The 20807-nt window shown below is 38.9% G+C and overlaps 1 protein-coding gene across 2 annotated transcripts in view; it reads left to right on the forward strand.

The window, feature by feature from the left end:
- Window positions 1-20807, forward strand: part of TEC (tec protein tyrosine kinase) — a 125003-nt gene that overhangs the window by 17481 nt on the left and 86715 nt on the right. For both annotated transcript variants that reach the window (XM_045474142.1, XM_045474141.1), the window contains one exon: window positions 17196-17381. In XM_045474142.1, the coding sequence (XP_045330098.1) occupies window positions 17244-17381 (138 nt within the window). In that variant the 5' untranslated portion in view covers window positions 17196-17243. Of the gene's footprint in view, window positions 1-17195; window positions 17382-20807 lie in introns of those variants that run through there.

Below are 20807 nucleotides of genomic sequence, written 5' to 3' on the forward strand. Positions count from 1 at the left end.
GCATGAAAAGGTACAGAGAGGTATGAAAAATAGGGGCCATTAGTACAATAGATTGCGCCAATGAGAGAAGGGTAAAGACTTGAATATTCAGATTTAGGATATTTTGGAGGTACAGTCCAAAGAACATGGTTCTGGATTAATTTTGACGTATGAGACAGAGGAATGAATCAAAGATAACTCTTAGATTTTTGACTGAGCATCTGGGGAGATGGTGAAGCCATTTTCTTAGATAGTAACAACTATCTTGCTCTATTACTATTTTAGGTGGTAAAGACTAGGTAAAGAGTAAGTTTTAGGGGAGTATCTAGAGTTCTGTTTTAGTTATGTTATGTTTGAGACACCCGTGAGATATTCAAATAAAGACGTCAGGTTTGCAGTTGGCTAAGTAAGTCTGAGGTCCCTGGGGATAGGCTTGAAGATGTAGATTCTGGAGTTAGCAACACGTAGACCATCTTTCAGGTACGCAGCTGGATGAGGCCACCTCTGTTGAGAACGTATGGAGGGAGAAGGGAAAGCAAGCTCTGGTATATACCAGTGTCTAGAAGTAAAATGGAAAAATAGAAGCCAGCAAAGGATACTGAGAAGGTATAGCCTCTAAGATTGAGGAAAAAAGTCCAGGAAGCTTTGGCGTTACAGAGAACCAAGAGAAACTAAGCATTTCAAGGAGAGAATGGTCAGCTGTGTTGCACACTGCTGGGAGGTCAGATAAGAAGTGAGACGTGACCACTGGGTGTGGTAGCAAGGAGGTCCTTGGTGATCTTGACAAATGCAGTCTTAGTGGAATGATGGAGACAGAAGCCCAACTACAGTGGTTTGAGGTAAGTGCACGATGTGAGAGCAATCCTAATACCATCTTTCAAGAACTTCTGCTGTAAAGGGACTTAGAAGTGATGTGGTGGTTGGAGGTGAATGTGGGTCTTGGGAATGGCTTATGTTTGGGAACATAAATGATGCCACAGGGCCGAAGGGGGTGATCCACAGAGGGGATCAGGTTCACTGCAGAGACGGGTAACTGCAGCCCAGAAATGTTGAAGATGGCAAGAGAGGATGCGATTAAGAATTATAATAAACTTTAGTCCATGTGTTAAGCTTCTTCAGGGGTATTTGGGTTCTATATTTTATTTCTGATTTGGAATGGAAAGGTATATCTACTATTGGAAAAGTTTCAGCTATCAGCCAGGGTAGGGAAGTATGAGTTTTGTTGTTACCCCGGGCGGATCAAATACTTCTGTATTAGACTCACTCAGCTACCATTGTAGACGAGAGACCTCTTTGGAGTTATTCTGTCTCTGTAGGTGGTGCTCAGTGTTTCTTATAATGATGGTGAAGCTGATCAATTCACTTCCTTAGATTTTGAGATGGGTAGCAAGTTAAGCAGGTCCTGGGCAGAGCTAAGAAGGGAATGTGACTTAATGTGTCACTTCCTTGTCCAGGTTCTTCTACCAGTATGACTTGATGTTCTGATCAATATAAAGAACCATTTACACCCAGCCATATAGGTCTTACCATTTATGCATAAACCAGCAGACTTTAGGGCGATTGGCTAATGCAGTTCAGTTGATCATAGACAAGGCATGCATCCTGGAACCTAGCTGAATGATAGAAATTTTGTTTTTTATGCTTTTTAAGCCAGTGTAGTTTCAACTTTAAAGTGTAATGTAAAGCAAATGTACTAAATAAATGGCAATTTGAAATGTATTTTGTGTAAGTTCAAGACTACGTTTGGTGGTATTTAAGCAACTATTTTCAGCAGCAACAGAGTATGTGTTCTGTGTGTAGAGGGTGGGGATGGTGGTGTGAAAGAGAGCACTGCTCTGTCTTAGAGTGCTTTAACAGCTTTGGGAGACTTTTGTTCAGTTGCTTGAAACCTGCTTTGCTATTTCACTCATTTAAAATATTAGTATCAACTTGTGAAATTCATATTGTGAACTGCAAACCACATCTGTTGCCTCTCTGCCTTTTAGAGCTTTCTGACTTGGCAGAAATAGTGAAAAGGACACCTGCCAGGGTCTTAATAATTCTTATATATAGCAATCTGAGGAATGTTAGCGTTCACAGAAATATCCTGGAATCAAGAAGGAGCGCTTAAATCAGATACAGTTGGAATCTCAAAATGTAAATGAGCCCAGTGTGAAGCTATGTCTTTGGGACTGTTGGTATTTTCTGTTATAGTGAGTCATTCGGGACGGTACATCGGAAAATACTTGGCCTATCAGCAAGATATATATTAATCTTAAAAACATTTTACAACAAATATATTGTTTCTCTTCTATTCTATTCTTTTTTTTTTTTTTTTTTTAATTTTTTTTTCAACGTTTATTTATTTTTGGGACAGAGAGAGACAGAGCATGAACGGGGGAGGGGCAGAGAGAGAGGGAGACACAGAATCAGAAACAGGCTCCAGGCTCTGAGCCATCAGCCCAGAGCCCGACGCGGGGCTCGAACTCACGGACCGCGAGATCGTGACCTGGCCGAAGTCGGACGCTTAACCGACTGCGCCACCCAGGCGCCCCTCTTCTATTCTATTCTTGACATAATACTTGAATTCCTATCAGATAATAGAGAATAGATTTTAAACTGAACTTCATTCAACTTTTGCTAAAAATGAGCTGAAGATAATATTTAACAGATACGGACCAAGGGTCATATTACTTATTTACCTGTTTCTATACTTTATTTTTATTTCTTTTTTTTTTTCAACGTTTATTTATTTTTGGGACAGAGAGAGACAGAGCATGAACGGGGGAGGGGCAGAGACAGAGGGAGACACAGAATCGGAAACAGGCTCCAGGCTCTGAGCTGTTAGCACAGAGCCCGATGTAGGGCTTGAACTCTTGAACTGTGAGATCATGACCTGAGCTGAAGTGGGACGCTTAACCCACTGAGCCACCCAGGCACCCCTTTTCCTGCTTTTTTGTTTCTGATTTCTCCTTTTACTTTTAATTCTTATCTGTATATCATTTGCATGTTGTACATGTGTTTCTTCTTAAATTTCTTTTGTTAAGAATAAAATTCACCACATAAACCAGTTTTAAAGAGTACAACACAGCGGTTTTTAGTATATTTACAATGTTGTGCAACCATCACCGCAAATTCCAGAAGATTTCTGTCACTCTTAAAAGAAACTCCATATACCCAGTTGTCCCCTCATCCCATCCAAACAGTTCTCTACTTTGTGTCTGTATGGATTTGCCTATTCTGCACATTTTAGGTATATGGAATTAACACTACATGTGGCCTTTTGTATCTGGCTTCTTTTACTTAGTATAAAGTTTTCGAAGTTCATCCACAGTGTAGCATGTACCAGTACCTCATTCCCTTTTGTGGTGGAATAACATTCCATTGTATGGATATATGTATCCATTCATCAGTTGGTGGACATCTTGGTTATTTTCACTTTTTGGCTATAATGAGTAATACCACTGTGAGCATTCATGTGTGAGTTTTTGTGTGACTATGTGTTTTCAGATGTCTTGGGTATATACTTAGGAGTGGAAATGCTGGGTCATATGTCAACTTTTGAGTACCTGCCAAACTATTCTTCACAGTGGCTATACCACTTTATTTTATTTCATTTTAATTTTTTTTTAACATTTACTCATTTTTGAAAGAGAGAGAGAGAGACAGAGCGTGAATGGGGGAGGGGCAGAGAGAGAGGGAGACACAGAATCTGAAGCACGCTCCAGGCTCCAAGCTATCAGCACAGAGCCCGAGGTGGGGCTTGAACTCACAGACCGCAAGATCATGACCCGAGCCGAAGTCGGCCACCCAACCAACTGAGCCACCCACGCGCCCCTGGCTATACCATTTTACATTCCCACCAGCAATATATGAGGGTTATCATTTCTCCACATTCTTGCCAATACTTATTTTCCCTTTAAAAAAAAAATTCTAGCCATTCTAATATGTGTGAAGTGGTATCTCATGTGGTTTTGATTTACATTTTCCTAATGACTAATGATATTAAGCGTCTTTTCATGTGTTTATCGGCCATTTGTACATCTTCTTTGGAGAAATGTCTGTTTAAGTTCTTTCCCATTTTTAAATTGGATTATTTTTTGTTGTTCAGTTGTAAATGTTCTTTATGTATTCTGGATATTAGACCCTTACAAATATATCATTTGCAAATATTTTCTCCCATTCTGTGGGTTATCTGTTCACTTCTTTGATAGTGTCCTTTAACATACAAAGGTTTTTAAGTTGATGGAGTCCAACTTATCTGTTTTCTTTTGTTGTTTATGCTCTTGATGCCATATGTAAGAAACCATTCTCTAATCTAAGGTCACGAAAATTTACAGCTATGTTTCCTTCTAAGGGTTTTGCAATTTTAGTTCTTACATTAGGTCTTTGATCCATTTTGAGATCATTTTTGTGTATGGTGTGAAGTAGGGGTCCAAAATCATTCGTATCCAATTGTCCCAGCACCATTTGTTAAAAGGCTATTCTTTCCTCATTGAATGGTCTTGGCACCATTATCAAAAATCAACTGAGCATAGACATATGGGTTTATTCCTGGACTCTCAATTCTGTATTCTTGATCTATACGTCCACCCTTATGCAGCATCATGTTGGACTTACTGTAATATTGTAGTAAGTTTTGAAATTGGGAGTGTGAGTCCTCCAATTTTGTTCTTTTTTTTTTTTTTCAAGATTGATTTGGCTATTTATCATTACTGTATGAATTTTGGGATCAGCTTGTCCATTTCTACAGAAAAAAGTCAGTTGGGATTTTGATAGAGATTGTGTTGAATCTGTAGATCCATTTGGAAAAGATTGACATTTTAGCAATGCTAAATCTTTCAATCCATGAACATGGATATCTTTCTATCTGTTTAGGTCTTTAATTTCTTTCAACAATGTTTTGTAGTTTTCAATGCACAAATCTTACACTTTCTTGGGTAAATTTTGTTCATGTATTTTTTTATTGTAATATGTTTCAGTTTCTCTTTGGATGTGTACAAAGTACAATTATATATTGATAAAAATAATTAAAAATTTTTTAATGTTTATTTATTTATTTTGAGAGAGAGAGAGAGAGAGCAAGCAGAGGAGGGGCAAAGAGAGGGAGAGAGAGAATCCCAAGCGGGGTCTGCACTGTCAGCATGAAGCCTGAGGCAGGGCTTGAACTTATGAACTGTGAGATCATAACCTGAGCTGAAATCAGGAGTCATATGCTTAACCAACTGAGATACCTAGGCACCCCCCAAAAATGTTTTTAATGTAATTCTTCAGGTATTTAATGTAGCCTTACTTTTATTCCAGAAGTCTGGGAGTAAGGATATTAGATTTCTAGTCTCAAATGTATTATTATTGTTATTTTGGTTACATTCTCTTTGCTTTATTTACTCATTTCTAAAATGGTACCCACCAAGGGACCATATGCTCCTTCACATTTTAATTCCTTAGTGATTATTAGAGACACTCTGGAAATTAAAATAATAAGGCTGATAGCAAATACTTACATGCACTTATGTACCAGGTACTGTTCTGTGTGTTTTATGTTTATTAACTCATTTAGTAAAATTAAATACTGAGTGGGGCATAGTTTTAAAAGTTAAAGGATTGTGCGATTGTGTGTGTATGTGAAATCTTACCTTTTGAGTGACATTTGGGAGAAAAAAACATAATTTTCTTTTCTTTTATTATTTTATTCATTTATTAAAAAATTTTTTAATGTTTATTTATTTTTGAGAGAGAGACAGAGTGTGAGCAGGGGAGGGGCAGAGAGAGAGGGAGACACAGAATCCGAAGCAGGTTCCAGGCTGTCAGCACAGAGCCCAATGTGGGGCTTGAACCCACAAACGATGAGATCATGACCTGAGCTGAAGTCGGGCACATAACCAACTGAGCCATCCAGGCACCACCCCCCCCCCCAAAAAAAAACCATAATTTTAACCTATAGTTCTCAAAAAATAGCTACAGTGAACAGTTAATTTTTTAAAAATAAGATATTGATAATAGTATTAATGAACAAAGAGAGGGAGGTAATATTTGTCAAGTCAGTTTTTTTGGGCTTTAATTTTTCCATCTCTCAACCAAGAGGTTTGGAGCCAGTGATCTCTAATTGCTAGAGTGCCCAGCCCTCATTTTCTGTAATCACATTACCCGGATTCGATACATTCCCCTGTCCTCTGTGTGGTGGTTGGGAAGAAGCATGTTGCAGGGGAAGGTTCTTCAAGGCATCAGATCGAAACCCCACTGGAATGTACGCGTCATGAAGGCAGAGCCTGTGTTTTCTGTTGCACTGTTGTATCTCTGTCACAGTGCCTGGTATCGAGTAGATTATAAATAAACGGCTGAAAAATGAAAGAATGAGTAAACACAAGGCTGGAACTGAAGAATTTTGGTGTCTTAATTCTTTTTAATAGTGAAAATAGCATTCTCTCTTTTCAGAGTATGTGTGTGGATTTGGGTGGGTGTGGGAAAGAGGATGGATTAATGAAGTCACATACACTTAAGTTAATAGAAGCTGTTTTTACTGTTTGTCCTCAAATTCACCTTGCATTTTGTGAATGAGCCATTGGTCTGTGATGTGCCCTTGCCCCGCCATCTTCCATGGGTGACAACTACCTCAGCCTTTTAGCCCAACTCAGACATCATCTTCTGATTACTTTTCCATCTTCCGTCTCCTGGCAGAGTTGAAGCTTTATCCATATACGGTATAGGATTTATCACATGGTAATGAAATTGTTAGCTTGTGTCATATCTGCCCCTTCTCCTAGACTGAGAGCACCTTACTGGCTGCGTCTTATGCTTTATTCTGTGTCCCAGAGCCTGATAGCATATCTAGCACTTAGCAGATTCTCAGTTAACAGTTCTTGAATGCGTAAATGTGTATCAGCTCAGAACAAAGGTAGGGAACAACCAACTGACCAGCTGTTTCCTGAGTGTTTTCCATGTGTAGGAAATTTTATGTGCATTTTCTGATTTATGCTTCATGATACTCCTTTAAGGTTGCTATTATTGTCTTTATTTTACAGATAAAGAAGTAGTCTCAGGGAGTTAAGCACTTTGCATAACATTAAACAGCTAATAAATGGCAAAGCTACAGTTTAGAGCCAGGCCAGTCAGACTGTAGGTTCAGGTTCCTTCTGTTAAATCATGCTGCTTAACCAGGAGTTCCAATGTTAAGTAATTGGTGAAATAAGATCGTGGAGGTTGACATAGGGAAAGAAATCTTCAGGTTAATGTTGAAAGAACCGTGATTTATGTCTTTTGCAGCTCCGTCAGGAGACTACAGTTTTCGTAGTTTAATATATCAAAAGGTATGGGCCTGCTTTTTAAATGGTTGAATTTTCTGTTTTTCAGACAGTAATATGGGGAACAAGTGGGTTTCTAGAATGTGAAGCTACTAGAATTTTAGGGTTACAGGTTACGTTACAGATAGCAGCTTCAGTGTATTAATCTTACAGACAACGTTGCAGGGCCCTCAGTGTGTGAGGTTGATCACAGTTCCGTTTTTGGTTAGGGCAGAGAAACTTCCTCTACGCTATGAGGCTCACTCGTGTATTTTAATGGGATTCAGGATAGGGATGGACAAAGACCTGTCACGTGAAAGAGACGAGAGCAGGAGAGCTTGCTGGAAACACTGTCACTTCACGCATGACAGATGGATGAGACTCTGGCCTGGGCCTCCATGGTGTGTGAGCTCTAAGCTGTCAGCCCCTGCAGAAAAAAAAAAAGGACCTCTTGCATTGGGACAGAATTAATCCTCACGAGCGTCTCAGAGCAAAAAAGGATCCTGTTGGTTGTATGATGATTTGTGATTCTAAGACCCTGCTGATTTAAAAGGCAGATGAATGTACTTTTGATATAAGAGGTGTTTCTTTCAAGTCTATCCAGTGACAGTAAGGGCGACTAAAAACAGTGAAGGTCTGAAGTAGATCCTTTCATTGCCTTTGAGGTTTGGCTTCTGAAGTCTATACCATTAAGGCTTAAATTAAGTGAAATCATTAAGTCCTCTAATACATGTTGAATACGATACAATATGTGGTTGCTAGATCTTGCCAAATATTGTATTTTCTTGTGCTTGATTTGTGTAAGAGTATTCAGAGGGGAAAAAAAACTTGGAAATAGGTTTTTGAGAAATTTCTGTTAAACAGAATGATACATACGTATATACACCTTGTATGTACATACTTACACCTGCATGTTAGCTAGTTGTGTTGTGGGGCGATCTAAATGTCTGTATTGCTTATTGAAGAAAACCAGATTTGCAGAGTTTCATATAGCACTGGAAAAAAATCAGGCATTGATTTTTTTTTTTTCTATATAGGTTTGATCTCCCAAGAAATGGAATTTCCAGGCTCACTGAAATATACGATCATCTGTTGACAAAACATGATATTGAGATTAATTGCTAAGTATCACTCCTAAAGAAGTATCTAGCTTGAAAAACGTTGTGTGGTTAGGGGATGTTTATGAGTGAGAAACATTTCTTTGTTCTGGAGAATGTGATGGACAGTGTAGGATCATAGTGAAGTGAAATTTCTATAAAATACTAAATTTCAGTTTAAACCTCTGAGAAATACTGGAGGTTCTCTGAAACCATTCCTCAGTTCTCTAACACTTAGCATGGCCTGGATTCCAACATCATTCACTCTTTTCTTTCCAAAGGTTTGTACCATGTGTACTGAATAAATATTTTTTTCCCCATGGAAATGCTCTTTAATTGAATACAAATAGAAAAATAATTCTAGTTAAACTTTATTTTAATCTTTAAGCCATATATTTGGAATGCATCTGGTCTGTGAAGTGAAGAATATGTGTAATTAAAAGAGTCATTCCCGGGGCGCCTGGGTGGCGCAGTCGGTTAAGCGTCCGACTTCAGCCAGGTCACGATCTCGCGGTCCGTGAGTTCGAGCCCCGCGTCAGGCTCTGGGCTGATGGCTCAGAGCCTGGAGCCTGTTTCCGATTCTGTGTCTCCCTCTCTCTCTGCCCCTCCCCCATTCATGCTCTGTCTCTCTCTGTCCCCAAAAAAATAAACGTTGAAAAAAAAATTAAAAAAAAAAAATAAATAAAAGAGTCATTCCTTATTCATCCATTAAAAAGGATGAGATCCTGCCATTTGAGTTAACATGGATGGGCCTAGACGGTATTATACTAAGTGAAATAAGTCTGGCTGAGAAAGACAAATACCCTATGATTTCACTCATAAGTGGAGCCTAAAACAAAACAAAACAAAACACCCCAAAAAACCAATGTGGTAGCCTGGCTGGCTCAGTTGGTGGAACATATGACTCTTGATCTCAGGTTTGTGAGTTTGAGCCCCACACTGGATATTGAAATTAGTTTAAAAAAATAAAGCAAAATCCCTAAAAAATCATGGAAAGAGCCTAAATGTCCATCTGTTGACGAATGGATAAAGAAATTGTGGTTTATATACACAATGGAATACTATGTGGCAATGAGAAAGAATGAAATATGGCCCTTTGTAGCAACGTGGATGGAACTGGAGAGTGTTATGCTAAGTGAAATAAGTCATACAGAGAAAGACAGATACCATATGTTTTCACTCTTATGTGGATCCTGAGACACTTAACAGAAGACCGTGGGGGAGGGGAAGGAAAAAAAAAAGTTGGAGAGAGCCAAAGCATAAGAGACTCTTAAAAACTGAGAACAAACTGAGGGTTGATGGGGGTTGGGAGGGAGTGGAGGTGGTGATGGGCATTGAGGAGGGCACCTGTTGGGATGAGCACTGGGTGTTGTGTGGAAACCAATTTGACAACAAATTTCATATTAAAAAAATAAAAAAATAAAAAGCAGTGATAAATGTAAAAAAAAAATCAAAATCCCTAAAAAATAAAAAAAATGAATAAACAAGCAAAAAACAAATCAGACTTGTAAATACAGAGAACAATCTGATGGTTCCCAGAAGGGAGAGAAGTAGGGGGTTGGGCATACTGGGTGAAAGGGGGTGGGAGATACAGGCTTCTACTTATGGAGTGAATTAGTCACAGGAATAAAAGGCTCAGTGTAAGGAATATAATCAGTGATATTGTCATAGTGATGTATGGTGACAGATGGTAGCTATACTTATGGTGAATTTAGCATAATGTAGAAACTTGTCAAATCACTATGTTGTATATGTTGTATACCTGAAACTAATGTAACATTGTGTTCCAATTATACCCAGAAAGAAAGTCATTCTTCCATAACTAAGGCTATTTTCTGGTCTAACTTCTTTTTTACACTAATGAAATACTGAAAATTAAAACTCATGGTGGAGAGCCACTATAAAACTTGAAAATGACATATTGAACACATGCCATTTTTAACTTTTATTTTCTGTTTACAATTCTGATTAAAACCAAACAACTTAAAAAAAATTTTTTTTGAAGTAATCTCTACACCCAATATGGGGCTTGAACCTACAATCCCAAGATCGAGTCACCATGCTTTACTGACCGAGCAAGCCAGGTGCCCTTAATGTCAAGCAACTTTTAAGAAAGAATTTTCATATGCTTTATATGTGGAAGTCATTATAAATTTTGTTTTAATTTTTTTTTAGTGCTTATTTTTTAGAAAGAGAGAGACAGAGCATGAGTGTGGGAGGGGCAGAGAGAGAGGGAGACACAGAATCCGAAGCAGGCTCCAGGCTCTGAGCTGTCAGCACAGAGCCCGACGCGGGGCTCGAACTCACGGACCGTGAGATCATGATCTGAGCCGAAGTCGGACACTTAACCGACTGAGCCACCCAGGCGCCCCTATGTGGAAGTCATTATAAAGGCCAGAACATTAATACCAACTTTTATAAATATGTTGGTATATCTCTAAGCCATCTGTCAAATTCCATTCATATGTCATTTCTTCACTGAAGTAGTCCACAACAACTTTGAAGAGAGGTAATTATTTCCTCTTTAGTGGTCACATATTAGCAGTTTCTAGAGGCTATTAGTGTTCCAAAACACTTTGCCCATACCACTTTTATAGCCTCTTGATAGATTATATTGTGGCTCTTTGTTTTTAAGTTACTTGTTCCCATGCCTCCCTAGAGCAAAGATCGTATCCTTTTCATCTTTGTGATACACAGTTCCTCATACATTATGGCTGTGTAATAAATGTCAGAGCGCATTGTTACATGAATGTCTGAAGCTGTTCCTGTGGGCAAGTTAGCTCATGAACTGAAAATGGTGAAAAGATGGATGAGTGCAGAAGAGGAAACATTGAAGGGAAGGAAAAAAGGTTGGCAGAGATTAGAGATGAATGAAATGAAAAAGGGGTGGTCAAGAATGATAAAGTATTTTATATGTTCCAGTTACTATTGGTATGTAACAAACCACCTTAAATGTACAGACATTGGGTCCTCCTTAATCTCTCTCTGTTTTTGTTCTTGAAGCTTTTTTTGAAGAAACTTTCTCAGTCTGTAAAAAAAAAACCAAAACGAATGCAATGATGAATTGGATTCTTTATTCCTCTTTTAAAACAATAAAAAAAGAATATGTGGACCTAGATGAAGGCTTCATATTAAAAACAATTTAGAATACTGTAGCCTAGGAACACATATTGGTATTTGATTATTTTGTACATAATTTCCAAATTACTTTTTAAAAAATTCTCATGTTTTCTCCTAGCAAAAGAGGAGAAATCATTTACCCACTTGAGAAGCTTGTTATTCACGTCTTGTTTTCACTCGTTATTATTTCCCTCCGAAGGAGCAAGAAGCAGAAAGGGAAATACTTAATGGATATCAGCACATCCCTCGTGGGAGGAGAATTACTGCCAGAATATTATCACTTAAAGTGAATCTACTTACATTTCATAGTGAGTAGTGAAAGGAAAAAAAAAAAAAAAACAAACAAACCTGATTCAGACATTTTCCTGAAAAATAAAGTGAAAACATGTTTATTCTATCTCATATATAGCACCATTTAGATTATAATTGCTAACTCTTAAAGTATGAACCAAATATTAGTTGTTTCCTTGAGATCAGTTTTCTGATGAAAATGCATGGCAAAAAAATTGACTGCCTTTACTCTATATTTGAATTTGTTAGCACAGTTCTAAAGAGGGTCCCCCCCCCCCCCCCGCAAAAGCATTAGAAAGCTTTTATCAGTTTCTACAAAGGTGTATCTGTTTGGTAGGATAAAGGCTAAACCACTACAACACAGAAACCATTATATGAAGTTTCTAAAATAAAACAGAAGTATATTCCTCTCTCATCAAGTAGGAGGAGAGTCTAGGTTGGTGGGGCAGCTCTGTTCCATGAAGTCTTTCAGGGGCCATGGTGATACCTTGAATGCATAAGGAAAGTTGAGTCTGTTATGTGTACTTCCCAGCTGGTAGTAAGGTGGAAAATGCCCCAAATCCAGGGAAAGTAGCTTGTCTTTAAATTGAAGATGGTCCACATATCACTTCTTCACACATCCCTTTGGCTTTAACTTAGATGGCTGCGCCTAACTACAGGGAAGGCTGGGAAATATCTCTAGCTCATATGTCCAGGAAGAAGGATAGCATGATGGGGCAGGTCAGGGGGCAGGGAGGAAGCAAAAAACAGTCAGCCACAGTGTATCTTAGCATCTTAGTTGTAAATCGTGTTTTGATACTTCTGTTGGGTTATTTTATTGTTTTTACAAACTGCAAGTTCCTCATTTACCAGTGGCACTGAGTATGACTGAAGCAATTCTCCAACATTACTCTCATTCCTGACTTCTTGATGACCCTCATCTCTTGAATGTTTCATATTATTGACTGTTGCATCGCCTCGTTCAGCAATAGGGAATGACCAGCAAAGAAGCAGAACCCAGTAATGTGGAAGGAATATTTGATTGAGGCCTATGTGATCAGTGATTAATGAATATTTTCATGTTCCAACAACTTTTGCTTCTCTCTAGAACCACTGAACTATGAATGTCCTTATGAATCTCCCGGATAGTAATTAAATTTGTCAGTGCTTAGAGGTATTGCATATGGTTGGTTGCTTTTCTCAAAACTTTTCTCCATTCATTTCTCTTTCTCTCTCTCTCTCTCTTTAACCAGTGGGGAGACCCCACCCTCAATCACAGCCAAAGACCGCAGGGGGTCCTACAGTGTGACACCGAAACCTGTCTTAAAGAGTACATGTTAAATCAATGCATATAACTGTGTTCCATGGACAAACAGAAACAAGTGTCCTTAGTGCAGCCCTGCTCAGTCTATTTCTAGGTTCCCTTGCCCCCAGTCCAGTGCCTTAATCATCCACCATATGGCAGTGGGTTCCGATAGGGCGTACATGACCAGGAGAGATGAGGCAAGTCAGCTGGCCTCTGTAATTTTTGCCCTTTGACCCAGGAAGTCTTCTCTTCTTCCTTTCCCTTCCCTTCCCTCCCCTCCCCTTCCCTTCCCTTCCCTTCCCTTCCCTTCCCTTCCCTTCCCTCCTCTCCCCTCCCCTCCCCTCCCCTCCCCTCCCCTCCCCTCCCCTCCCCTTCCCTTCTCTTCCGATATTATTAGTGGTAAGTGATTATGGCTTTACTAGGTATCTTGATGATTGGATTCCTCATTGGTCCAGCTTCAATAGGTCAGCAGGAAAGTACTCAAAACTTAGAGTACCATTAGTCTGGTACTCAGATTTGCAACACTGGACAGAGAATGTAGCTTCTTAGTGGTTTGGGTTTCTCATTTGTGAAACAGTGACAGTTTCCGTTACCTACTTCAGAATATTGGTGTTCAAAGACTAATGTGTTAAGTTTTCCAAACTTTATTTATTTATTTATTTATTTATTTATTTATTTATTTATTTAAGTTTTTTTATTTTGAGATAGAGAGAGAACACAAGTGGGAGAGAGGCAGAGAGAGCATCCCAAGCAGGCTCTGCACTGCCAGCGTGGAGCCCGATGTGTGGCTCGAACCCATGAACCGTGAGATCATTGAGTTACATTCTATCTTCAGCTGGAAGTCTACGTGAGGAGAATTTTCCTTCGTTTGTATCTCTGTGGAACTTTAGTAGTTTTCTTTGGCCAAGCTTTCCCATTAACCAACGAATTATTGAAACAACAGAGAACTTTTAATTGTATCGTGTGGAATGGTGGAGGGAGCCCTTCACTTGGAGTCAGGATACTTCTAGTCTTGGCTTGTGTGCCTTTGGGCAAGTCATTAAACTTTTCTGAACCTCAGCTTCTTAATTTGTAAAATGAGTGAGATAGATGATGGCTAGCATTTCTTTCTTTCTTTCTTTTCTTTCTTTCTTTCTTTCTTTCTTTCTTTCTTTTTATATGAAATGTCAAATTGGTTTCCATACAACACCCAGTGGTCATCCCAACAGGTGCCCTCCTCAATGCCCATCACCCACTTTCCCTTCCCTCCCACCCCCGGCTAGCATTTATTTCAACTCAAATGGTATGTTTCTGTGTAAGGCTATTAATACCTCCCATAAATCATATAAATCTATAAAACATCTCCCTTATAAATCCTATAAAATGCATTTAAATAGTATATTTTCTACTGCCCCCCATGTTGAGGCCTTTTGTGTCTAGAACTACAGGTGAGCCACACCCTATTCATCCTTCTGGGCCCTCCAAAAATCTACCTTCCAGTCGGTAACTATGTTATTACTCACTAGCCTGGGAACTATACGTTTGCATATGGCCTGTTTTCCAGGGCATCGCCTGCTTTTCCCTTACAATCCATTGTTTAAGTTGTCATTTTCTTTTCTTTTTTTCACGTTTATTTATTTATTTTGAGAGAGCGTACGCGCATGTACGCTCATGACTGGGGGAAGGGCAGAGAGAGAGAGAATCTCAAGCAGGGTTCATGCTGTCAGTGCAGAACCCAACTTGGGGCTCAGTCTCACAAACTGTGAGGTCATGACCAGAGCCGAAATCAAGAGTTGGACACTTAACTGACTGAACCACCCAGGCACCCCTAAGTTGTCATTTTTACCCTGCATTGAAAATGTGTTGCACAACGATGAAGAGATGATTTCTGAAGAAGTGCTATTGACGTGTCAACAGTTTCTAAGGGAAAAAAACAAGAGCACTAAAATTTTACTTTAGAAGAAGGAGGACCAACTGAGATGCAAAAGGAGCAAGAGCTTTTTCTTTGACTTCTTAACTTAGAATAACTAATGGGTTAGTTGGATCCATCACCCAGCTATTTATTGAGAGGCTGCCATAAACACCAAGAGTGCTGTAGTTAGTGTGAGAGCCCAATCTCTTCCTTTAGGATAGTGACTCTCAAATCTACCTGCATGTTAAATCATGATGCCCTGGGCCCTACCTCAGACCAACTGAATAAAAATATTTGGGTGTAGGGCCCGGACATTTAAAAACATCTTCCTAGGCATTAAAAAAAAAAAAATGTTTATTATTTATTTTGAGGAAGGAGGAGGGGCAGAGAGAGAGGGAAAGAGAGAATCCCAGGCAGGTTCCATGCTGTCAGCACAGAGCCTGACTCAGGGCTCGAGCCCACAAACCATGAGATCATGACCTAAGCCGAAATCAAGAGTGGGACGCTTAACCAAATGAGCCATCCAGGCACCACCACCCCCCCCCCCCCAGGTGATTTTAATGTGTGCTTAAGGTTGAGAACTATTTCCTTAGGAGCTTGAAATCCAGGCGAAAGTTAAAAACTATACATTAATTGCTATAGAACACGGAAGTCTATGATGAGTGATATAGAGATCATGGGTGCATGAATTGGAAGGCATTTAATTAACTGGAGTCATCAGGGAGGCATTGAAGAGCTGAGTTTTGAGCCAGTGGAGTTTTCATACCAATTACTTTGACAGGGTGTGGACTATTTGAAGAGCAGTGGGAAGGACAGATTGGATGTTAGGTTGTAGCCAGGTTGTGATTGTCCAGTGTCCATATGGGGATTTTGACTTTATCCTGCAGGTGGTAGGAAGGCTTTTGAGGAGTCACTGAGGACTTCTGGTGGATAAAAAAGGTATGAGAACTTGGTGTCTTTGAAGATGGATCCGATGGCAGTGAGGGGTATGTCATTTGAACAAAGTGAGACAAGAGCCCGTGGAAAGAAAGACCAGTTGGAAAGCTGCTATCATGGTCCAGATTATAATGCTCTGAGCTAGGAAAAAGGCAGTGGAATTTAAAAAATAATGATAGTAAACATTTGTATGGAGTTTTCATAATCAGCAAGTTTGTTCTCACGTCTCATTAAAATTCACAATAACCTTGGTGTATTTTGTAAATATTTTGTAAATGGAGGAACTGGTATACAGAGGTTAAACTGTGGTAAAGTAACCTTACTGAAATGTGGGTCCTAACTGGATGACGACAGAGAAGTAATAGGGGGTTGCAAGGGCTCTTCCGGGGCATCATGTTGGATGTGGACGTAGTAGAATTCCTAGTGGCTAACTCAGTGTCAAGGCTCTGGCTGTGCTCTCAGGTACCTCCTTATGTTCTTCACATTGACTTCCGTTGCCTCTGTGGTTTGATGTGCAATGACTTCTTATAAATGTGTAGTGAAGGGAAGGGAATAAAAAAAGGCTGTTGTCCATTCAACTTCTATCAAATAAGAATTTTAATGTATTTTCTGAGTATTTTTGGTTTTCAGATAGTTAAATTTTATTGAATTTTAGAAGGCTTAGTCTAGGTGTGGGGGATCCACATACAGGGCTGACCTTATCCAGATGTAGGTTAGCTGTGACCAGGTAGATTTCCTTTTCTCTTGTGGTTGAGACAGGAGCCATAGGGAAGAGAACTGTGGGTCCTGGTGTAAACATTGGAGAACATCCTCACGGCTGGGGTAACTAGGATGTTTAATCAGGATTACATCCTTATCAGAGCTGGAGATTGACTCCTATCCATCACTGTGGTAATTCATTTTGTTCGCAAATCCACCAGAGAGCTGTGTACTCATCTGTTTTGTACACCAGGATCCTGAGGCAACTTAAATACCAGCCTAAATCATCCGTGCATGTGATGAAATGTACTTTTTCGTCTGAGATATTTGTTTCTCTGCAATCAGATAGCAGAAGAATGTGCCAGAAACCTATGGGATGCTGGGGAGGTACAAAAGGAATGAATCATCATCATGGCAAATCTTGATTAGATTTTCTTATGAAATGCTGGGAGGAGGCGGGGGAAGAAGAGGAGGTTGAGCTTTTGTGCCCTGGGTAGTTTCAGTCCAGGTGCATAGACTAACGTTCACCGGCTGCAGCTATGGTGAGGGTAAGTGCTATTTTGGTAATTTGGAATGAGAACATCTTTGGAAAATTAAGATGTCCCCTTTTATTTCAACTGTTTATCTTCTCATTTTAGAATCCTGGGATCTTCAATGGCAGGAGACAGAGTGATCAGAAGCCCGAGATGAATTTTAACACTATTCTAGAAGAGATTCTTATTAAAAGATCACAGCAGAAAAAGAAGACATCGCCCTTAAACTACAAAGAGAGACTTTTTGTGCTAACGAAGTCCATGTTAACCTACTATGAGGGTCGAGCAGAGGTAGGAGACAATAAAAATTCATTCTGCTTTCTGCATTGATAATATTTTATAATATTATTTCCCCCCACCCCAAAATCGTATGGAATACATTTTAGGTTAGTGAAGTTTAAGTAATAATTTTTTTATCATTTGGATCTGAATATAAAGTTTAGAATATGGTGAGAAAGTCTCTTAATTATGGTTTTGTGTATATGGATATACTTTTCATATCAGCCTACTGTATTAATCCTTTCAAGAAAACATTTCTACAATGCTTTTATAAAAATATTTTTAAGTTTATTTATTTATTTTGAGACAGAGAGAGAATGCATGCAAGCACATGTGCAGGGGAAGGGCAGGGAGAGAGGAAGAGAGAGAATCCCAAGCAGGCTCTGTGCTGTCAGTGTGGAGCCTGATGCGGAGCTTGATCCCACGTACTGTGAGATTGTGACCTGGAAATCAAGAGTTGGACGCTCAACCCACTCAAGCCACTCAGGTGCCCCACCACATTATTCCTTATGAAATCCATTAAATATATTGTATTCATGGATCCGTCCCATAACCTACTGTATTGTGTATCAAAATCTGCTTTAGCTCGTATACACCGTGTCTTTGCCCCTTGCTTTATATGAATAGTTCTTCGTTATTAAGTGGAAATTATTTAAAACTCGTTAGTGATTTCGTGGGTCCAGCATATTGCTGAAGTTGACCTAAAGCAGAACTGCTCAACTTTTTTTTTTTTGTGATAAGCAGCTACTGCAAAGTGCCTTTTATGGGAGGAAGGAGAAGTGGCTTGCTAAAAACCTAGTCAGTGAGCATGTGGCATAGTGAGGTCTTATCAGTTGCTTTAGCCTCTGGGTTTACCACCAGATGAGGCATGTGAGTGTATAGTTGCCTCTGGCCGACCATTTTTCTCCTGGCATCTTGGGAATGCGTTATCTAGTACTGCCAGTCCAGCCATGCTCCTCCAGTAGAAGCACTCTTGGATTCCAGGAAATGGATGGAGACCGTATTGCCCTTGTTGACCACATCTGTTATCTAGTTGGTTATAGTAGTTTGCTGGTGATCTTGTTGTTTGGTTTTATTTTATTTAATTCTTCTTTTTCACCTAGAGTGCCTCTCTTAGATGGATTGATTTACTGTTTTTGGTTGTTTGTCTTGTGTGTTTTTGTTTGTTTGTTTGTTTGTTTACTCCCACTGATGTCTCTGTGTTTTTGTTCCCCTAATTCAGAGAGAACGGCATTGTTTCTTACTGGTTGTCCTTAACTCTGTTAATTTCTGTTGTGGCTTGTCATGGCGACTTGTGGAATTCTGCAGGTTCATGTAATATAGGACTAAAGTCCTTTATCCACCTTCTTAAATCCCTGAAATGCTCAAGACCCAAACTTGAAAAACTCTTTTAGTGGTAAAAACTTGGCGTGAGATGAAGTTATTTTTAGTCTTTGTTTGTCCTAGTTAGTCAGTGTGATTTTTTTTTTTTGCATGTGTGTGTGCAGAAATATTAATGTTTTTATTTTTGTATGGTATATGTGCTATATTTCATTTATTAAATCTGAAAAATTTACAATTCCAAAGGGTTTCAAGTAAGACCAGAAATAAGAATTTTTATTTTATTTTATTTTATTTTATTTTATTTTATTTTATTTTTATATTTAAAGCTTATTTATTTATCTTGAGACAAAGAAAGTATGCACACACGCCCAAGCACAAGTGGGAGAGGGGCAGAGAGAGAGGAAGGAAGAATCCCAAGCAGCCTCTGTGCTGTCAGAGCAGAGCCTGATGCAGGCTCAAACTCATGAACAGTGAGATCATGACCTGAGCTGAAATCAAGAATCAGTCACTTTAACTGAGCCACCCAGGTGCCCTGAAAAAAAAAAAAAATGTATATGTATATATGTATGTATATATATATATATATATATATATATATATGTATATATATATAAAGTCTACAATAGATTTTTTAAATATACCTTTTTTAAAAGTTTATTTATATTGAGAGAGAGAGTGAGCAGAGGAGGGGCAGAGAGAGAGGGAGAGAGAGAAATCTAAGCAGGCCCTGCACTCTCAGTGCAGAGCCTGACACGGGGCTGGAACCCATGAACTGTGAGATCATGACCTGAGGTGAAATAGAGAGTTCCACCGCTTAACCGACTGAGCCACCCAGGTGCCCCTAAAATAGATTTTAAGGGAAAACAACAAATTTTTGCTGTATAGTAATTACTTGTTATAATTTGAACGTAATGTAATAAGTCTACAAAAAGAACAGAAATAGAACTGTGAGAGTGGTAAAACATGGTAGTTTCTTAAACAAAAAAAAAGCCTCAGAACCAGTATTATCTGCTTAGAAATATGGGCTGATACAATTGAAACCTGTTGCAATTATTAAGTCACTTTGAAGATGATAAATATACAAGGTTAAGAGTGCCCTAATTATTTTAGATTAAGTGGAGTAAAGAGAAGAGTGGAACCTTTTTATTTCAGAACCTGGCCCATGTCTTGTCTGGGAGCAGCCTCAGCCACTGTGAGAACCAGAAAGGACAGAATGAGGAGGTTGTCACAACACTTAAATACTCAGCTTTGGGCATTCAACATCAGGGTCCACCTCCTTTCTGGCTGCTAACTGGTCCAGGGAGCCTAGTCCTGCTTTAACCTCCACTCTGATGAGCTGGGCATGTTAATCCCTCCTGGATTCTTTTTCTCAGGGACAGACGTTCACTAGCATATGTAGGACTTTCAGCTTGAAACATGGTTGCAGATTTGTTTGCCTCTCACAGTTAAAAATAAATCATTGTCCATATTAAAAAGCTGGGAATTTTAAGAGAAGAATCTGAAATTTTGTAAAAATAAAAGTCTGACAATACCGGGCTGAGTTTCTGCATGACAACTCTCTGCCTGGTTTCTAGGTAAGCCCGAGAGTGCCCCACTTTTGTGTTTCTTCCCTGTTTCGGTTAATGTGCTCAGTTCTCTGTTTTCTATGGATAAATATTCCAGTTTCCATCTCCCCAGTCCTAGAAGCACTGATCGAAAAATGTCTGTGACTTGGGTAACTCATAAGAATCAATTGGTATTTTATATATAAATATATATATATATATATATATATGTATATATATGCACATATATATGTATATATATATGTATATGTATATATATATGTATATATATATATATACATATATATACACACACACACACACATATATATATATATATGTATGTATAGTCAAAATCTAAGACTAGAGGTGAATTAGAAAAACCATAGGGACCATTCAGGGGTTAGGATAAATAGCCCTAGAGATATTTATTTTAGTGGTTCATAATTCTGTTTTTAAAAGAAAAACAGTGGGTAGGCTTTTGATTGACCTAGTCACTATGATTCCTAGTGTCTTCATGGCAGTTAAAGGCTATTAATGTTTTATTAAAATCCTCAGTTAATCATAATGT

The sequence above is a fragment of the Leopardus geoffroyi genome, chromosome B1 (genome assembly GCF_018350155.1).
Source record: "Leopardus geoffroyi isolate Oge1 chromosome B1, O.geoffroyi_Oge1_pat1.0, whole genome shotgun sequence".
In the NCBI taxonomy this organism is placed as follows: Eukaryota; Metazoa; Chordata; class Mammalia; order Carnivora; family Felidae; genus Leopardus; species Leopardus geoffroyi.